Source organism: Triticum aestivum, chromosome 2D, assembly GCF_018294505.1.
Source record: "Triticum aestivum cultivar Chinese Spring chromosome 2D, IWGSC CS RefSeq v2.1, whole genome shotgun sequence".
NCBI classification, from domain to species: domain Eukaryota; kingdom Viridiplantae; phylum Streptophyta; class Magnoliopsida; order Poales; family Poaceae; genus Triticum; species Triticum aestivum.
Window position 1 is genome coordinate 515,212,020 of NC_057799.1, and position 5,629 is coordinate 515,217,648.

Sequence of the window (5,629 nt, forward strand, 5' to 3'; positions counted from 1 at the left end):
GGCCGTGGCGTTGTCGCCTTGGCGCGGGCCGCGCCGGCGGCGGGAGGAGTAGGAGAAGCCGAGCGGCATGAGGAGGAGCGGGCAGCCGGCGGTCTGGAGCAGGCTGGAGAGCCACTTGCGGGAGCCGCCGCGCAGGAAGTAGAGGCGGAGGAGAAGCGGGCCGCAGGGCGGCGAGGCTGAGGTGGCCGGGCGGCTGGGCGTGGGTGGCCCTCCGGCGACGGACACGAGAGCAGAGCGGCGTGCCAGGCAGCGGGGACGGGAGCGAAGGGCTTCCATGCCGTGTCTTGTGTGTGTGCGTGGAGGGAGAGAGAGAGGAGGAAGCATGTGGGTGGGCCAGTGAGGAAAGTGAGGGGATAGGAGGGAGACGCTGGCAGGTGGGCCAGCGCCTAAAACGGCGAAATTAGGCCCCCCAGGAGCCCCCCGGCGCGCTGGGTGTTGCATGGGACAGCCGGCGCTGTTTTTTGCTTTTACCGGCGAAAAACGAGCACTTGGGGGCATGAGTGGGGCCACCGAGGTCTAAAAAGTGGCTTGGGGAGGCTTCTTGGGGCCCTAGTGAAGATGCTCTTAGTACCTTGCTTCAGCTTCAGCTTTGCAGTAATGAGTTTCAGTGTAGCAAAGTTTGCAGGTTGGTAAAGTGGAGACTCCAAACAGAAGAGCCAAGAGCCTGCACCGGAGAAAACAAAGTCCACGATGACAGCTGAATGAAGCCTGATCAGATATTCAGACCGTACCGTTCAATGCACACTGCAAACTCTCAGCACATTGAGCATTATTTGTTCGCATACATATGTCTGATTACAGAAGCAACGGCGAGGCGATAAAACAGTTTGGTTGTTTGCTCCTTCAGATTGATCTACTCCGAAGGACAAATACTGCTAACCCGTGCCGTGATGATTGCCCAACCACTAGCGAGGGCCAACAGACGGACGAAACAGAATCCCTTTGCGAAGGCCACTCATTCATCGTTGGAACCCCATGATTTCTCCGGTTCTTGGAGTCTAGCTCCGTTGCCACCTTTTCAGTGCCCTTCAATGTCAAAGCCCAGGAGGCCATGATGCCGCTGGACCCAAGCCCAGAGCTTTACAGCTTATAATGGCCAGTTCACAAAGCAATAGCAATAATTTCTCAAAAAAAAAAAAATAGCAATAGCATGCACGATACGGAATGATCGAGAGGCGGCAGCAGAAGCCTGTGCGGAGCTTCTTTCTCCACCACTGCGAACGCAAGCGTACCGCGCACTGGCTGGCCAGGGCCATCATGGTGATGGTTTGTACTGGGCTGAACGCTGCCAGTTTCATAATCTTGGGAAAGTTGAAATGGCTCCCATTTTTCACCAAATATCGCTTTCCCCCTCTGAATTTCCACGTCGACTAGTCTGATAGTACTGCTGACTGGCCAGTAGCACTCATCCATATACTTTTTTTTAATCATGGTAGTGTCATTAGTATCTGGTTGTTCTCTTCTTTGGCTCTGCTCTAATGAGGGTTTTCAGGGCAAGCAAGCAGGTGTTAAGTCTTAAGTGAAGCCTGGTCAAATCGTGTTCGTCATTCCTGCACCAGCTGCCCCTTCGCCATGTTCGTTTTGCACTAGTGTATACGGCAGTAGGAGTGATCATGACAGTTTTCGGCTTGCACGAAGCAGGTGGGTTCTGTACCAAGCAGGCTCGCTGGCTCTCTGTGCTGCATGCGGCTGCCTATGGAGGAGGCGCCAGGACGCAAGGAGGTGATGTAGCCTCCTAAAAGCACACCACCCACATATATTCTCTGGCCGCTCGATCTCTAGCGAGAAATGCAGTGGCGATTTTTGGGAAAAGAGAATCCCCTTTCCTTTGTTCAGGGTATTCTCGTAGCAGCTGCAGGAGCCGTCACGGTCACTACGTAGGAGAAGTAGAAACAACATCATGGCACCAGCACACTTTTGACCTGCAAGGAATACTGCTGATCTCGCCAGCCAAGCCGGACCTGCTCTCCCTCCCTACTCCGGAAAGCTACATGTGACGAGATCGAACGGTTTCGGGCAAAGGAAAAGATGCAGAGGCCAAGCAAGAATCTCCCTCGCTCGCCTTTTCCCCCTCTCTTTGGTACTAGCTGAAGATAGCCTTTGCAACTTGGTAACCTGCTAACACTCCTCTAAACGTCATTGAACCCCTAATCCTAACCTAACAACCTGCCATTAGCTAATCATCCTAGCACCATGCACCAAAACGAGTGACAGACAGATAGATCGATGTACAAAATTTCGGCCAGTCGTCTAATAAGATCCGCAGATGGACAAGGAGAGGTCCAAGTTGACGCCCTGGGTGTCGGAGTAGCCGGAGTGCCCGGAGCAGTGGCTGGAGCTCCTCCTCCTCGGCGGCGGCGACGAGGAGACGATGCAGCTCCCTTCGCTCGGCGACGAGGATGAGACGGCGGCACGGAGGCATCTCGGGTCCAGGCCAAGGGACAGCGACAGGGAGCACTGCTCCGTCCCGTTGCCGTCCTTCTCCTTGGGTCCTTGCTTCTTCACCGCAAGACCAGGATAGTAGTGGTGTGCTTCTGGTTTGATTATCTGCTGAGAACAAATGCAAGTTTGCAGTCAAGGGGTAAATTCCTGCATCCATTGATGGCAGCTACGTACGGCCTAAAGAGATAAGTAGTCCTGCTGTGTGTTACTCTCAAATTTATTTCCTTGGCATGATTTGACCCTGTTGGATGATATCTACAGTAATTTCCTAGCTTCAGTAAAACCGCAAGGATCTGAGCTAGTACACTAGTACTCCTACCACTATTTATGTGTTTCAGAAGCTAAATGACATGTGCAGTTTTCTGAAATTTCCAGTGAGAGCAAACCACCAGAAAAGCTATAACGTTGCAATTCTACCTGCGCTGTTATCCTCATGAATGCCCACGGGTACAACTGTGCTAGGATTCAGGAGTGAACAATGCAAATCAAATGCCATTACTGCAAGTGCAACGTGGGCTACATTGTCCTTGTACAAATACGGTATTCACAAGCCTAGCTGGGGTGTGCATATGCAGGCAGATACACGCACCGGCAACTATATAACGTCTACAGTGATATACAACAGTCCTGATAGGACGATAAAGATTGTGCATCGGTCAATCAGGACATTCCAGCTCCCTCATAGTAGTACAACTACCACGAGATGCAGCAATAGTGGATTGGATGGTAGTATGGTCATGACATTGCACCATGAAAACCAGTTAAAATATTCAAAACTCTGGTTGACTAATGCTAGGGACATGAAGTGGCTAGTTGGCTACGTACGAGCTCAGCTAAGTCAGACAATCAACAAACAGTTTGTGTGTGCGCAAGCAATAAGGGAGATAAAAATAACAAGTGCGTGAAATAATTGAAGACAAAAGAAGACATTTCTTCTTGAGACCAACTTTCCCAATGTTTACCGTGGCTACTTTTGCAGCAGATGCGTACCTTAAAGTCGCCGGATCCTTGCTCCAAGCATCCCACGGTCCGGAGGTCGGAAACAGCAGCCGCAGCAGCAGCATCCCTCTGCCAGCCGCTGAGGCCCTCCATTATTCTCCTCTCCATGGCCATGGCTTGCATGTAGTAATCATCAATGCAGTACGGGTTGACAGCGCCGCTGGTCTTCATCCCACTGATTCCTTGGCTTTGGCCGCCTTGCATGCCTTCGCCCGCGGCCTCTGTCCCCGCCCCCGTCCTCGCCCTGTGTTTTTCAAAGACCCCGGAGGAAAAGGTGCTCTCTTGTCAAGATTAGGACACCAAAAAGCTTTGTCTTTTTTAACTTGAACGCATCTCAGTTTCAAAGTTTGAAAATGTTGCAGCTAGCACAAACCTTTTCAGAGGTGGGCACATGAAGGGGGCTCCTCCTTGCTCATCAGCGGCACATGAGTGCCTCCTTTGCAGCCCTGGTTGCGCCTCTGGAAAAAAGAAAGGGGTTTGGCTTTCCATTAGCAACATCTAAAGTGTGCACAGGGAAAAAATCTCATGCAGATTAACTTTTTTTTGTTCCTAGCTTTTGGAGCAGAGCAGAGCATTTGCATGCATGATGAAGCGATGAGTGGTTAGTTGCCGGGTGTGATAAGCATGCTGCAGATGTGTCTAGGCTTGGCAATGAATACCGAATGAGTTGCCTCACGCAGACCTTGAGGCGATCTGATCTGATGTTTAATTAAAGAAAATGAACACTGCTAGTACTAGTACTATTCGTGGTGTAACATTCTACAGTACTATTGTTTTGGAGGTGAACTTTGGTTCGGAAGATTGTAAAAAAAGACAATGGAACTAGGCTAAAGTTGCGTTGACAAACTAATTTATAACAAGAATATATAGGGCCTCATCTCTTATCCCCAAGAAACAAGGAGGTAAAACCTATGACTTCCGAGACTGATTAAGTAAAGAAAGATTTTTCACAAAAAAAGAAGTAAAGAAAAATGCATGAATATTGAAAGGGCAGAGCTTCAGCTCTCACCTCTCTTGGCCTTGCGAGTGCTCGGGCCTCTGTACATCTGTTCAAAAGAAGGAACAAACGTGGAGCAGTCAGTCTTTGTATTACTTTGCAGGCTCCTCCGCACGGAAGAATATAGTTCACACAATATAATTGCAAGAGTGATGGGTGCAGGCGAGGCGAGTGAAGAAAATAACCTGCAGATGGCTCTTGACATGGGATATGGTAAGCTCCTTCACACCCATGACCTTGAGAACCAGCTTAGGAGTGGCATCTGAAATTAACAACGCCCCGCCCAGGTCACAATTAGTAAGGATTCTAAAGAGATTAAAAGGAGACAAACAACACATCAGGCAGCTACAAGGAACCTGGCTAGTGCAAAACTAGTAACAGAACAGACATGGCAAGAAACTAGATTCATCATTCATGTACAAACACAGCAGACATCCGGTGTAGAACGAGAAGAGAAAATGGATGCGGGGAGAAACAAAACAAACCGAAAGAATAAGAAGAAGTAAAGGAGCAACTAATCTTTGGAAAGGAATATGTTTGAGGAAGAAGAAGAAGAAGAGAGGAAGGAACTCACTGTGTTCTCCACCGAGGCACTCTATGGCCTGCAGGAAGCTGCGGTGGAGCTCGGCCGTCCATTGCATCCTGGGAGCCCGGGATCTGACGTACCGCCTCACGGCTTCCTGCTTCTTGGCGCTGCTCCCCATCTCCTCCTCCTTCTCCTTCTCCTGTCTCGCCTCCCTCTCGAAGCTGCCCTTGTTCTTCTACCTTGGAATGGCAAAAGACAAGAAGGCCGGAGTAGGTTTTTATACTGGTGGTGGTGGGAGCTTGGTTGCCCTTGGCGCCGCTCTACGGCTCTACCCCTTGGTTTCTTGCCTGTGCCGTGCTCCCCCGTGGCCGCTCCTTTGCATGGCTAGAGGCTATTAGAGCTTGCGTCTGTCTGTGTGGATACTGCAGGTGCAGGGGCTGTGTGATAATTACGGTTGCGTCTGTCTAGGATTAGCGGAGCACTGGTCGTAGCTATCATTACTATCATTAGCATGATTTATTGAGTCCAGACATTGTACTGCCACAATATACGTACCAGAGAGAGAGAGAGAGGGGGAGGGAGAGAGGCCTGCCATGCTTTGCAAAGTTTCTTTACGAGGGAAAAGACAACTGCTCCATTATAGAGTACGTACCACCTCCCAGCCC

The 5,629-nt window shown here is 50.3% G+C and overlaps 1 protein-coding gene across 2 annotated transcripts; it reads right to left on the reverse strand.

Annotated features, from left to right (window-relative positions):
* Positions 1–1,887: 1,887 nt before the first annotated feature.
* LOC123054154 (myb family transcription factor MOF1) lies at positions 1,888–5,394 on the reverse strand. Of its 2 annotated transcripts, none has more exons than XM_044477853.1 (6): positions 5,013–5,394; positions 4,624–4,700; positions 4,451–4,487; positions 3,815–3,899; positions 3,433–3,685; positions 1,888–2,550 (listed from the first exon to the last, which is right to left on the reverse strand). In XM_044477853.1, the coding sequence occupies exons 1-6, from the start codon at positions 5,140–5,142 to the stop codon at positions 2,251–2,253; spliced, it is 882 nt and encodes a 293-aa protein (XP_044333788.1). In that variant the 5' UTR covers positions 5,143–5,394; the 3' UTR covers positions 1,888–2,250. The 2 variants fall into 2 exon arrangements, with proteins under 2 accessions (XP_044333788.1, XP_044333789.1); XM_044477854.1 differs by having other exon boundaries at positions 1,888–2,547; positions 5,013–5,380.
* Positions 5,395–5,629: the final 235 nt, after the last annotated feature.

Bases quoted from the DNA above. Each gene is read 5' to 3' on its own strand.
- LOC123054154 (XM_044477853.1), bottom strand. From the start codon at position 5,142: ATGGGGAGCAGCGCCAAGAAGCAGGAAGCCGTGAGGCGGTACGTCAGA. The intron at 4,701-5,012 runs GTGAGTTCCTTC...TGTTAATTTCAG, and splicing joins GTGCCTCGGTGGAGAACACA to ATGCCACTCCTAAGCTGGTT. The intron at 2,551-3,432 runs GTACGCATCTGC...ATTTGTTCTCAG, and splicing joins AAGGATCCGGCGACTTTAAG to CAGATAATCAAACCAGAAGC.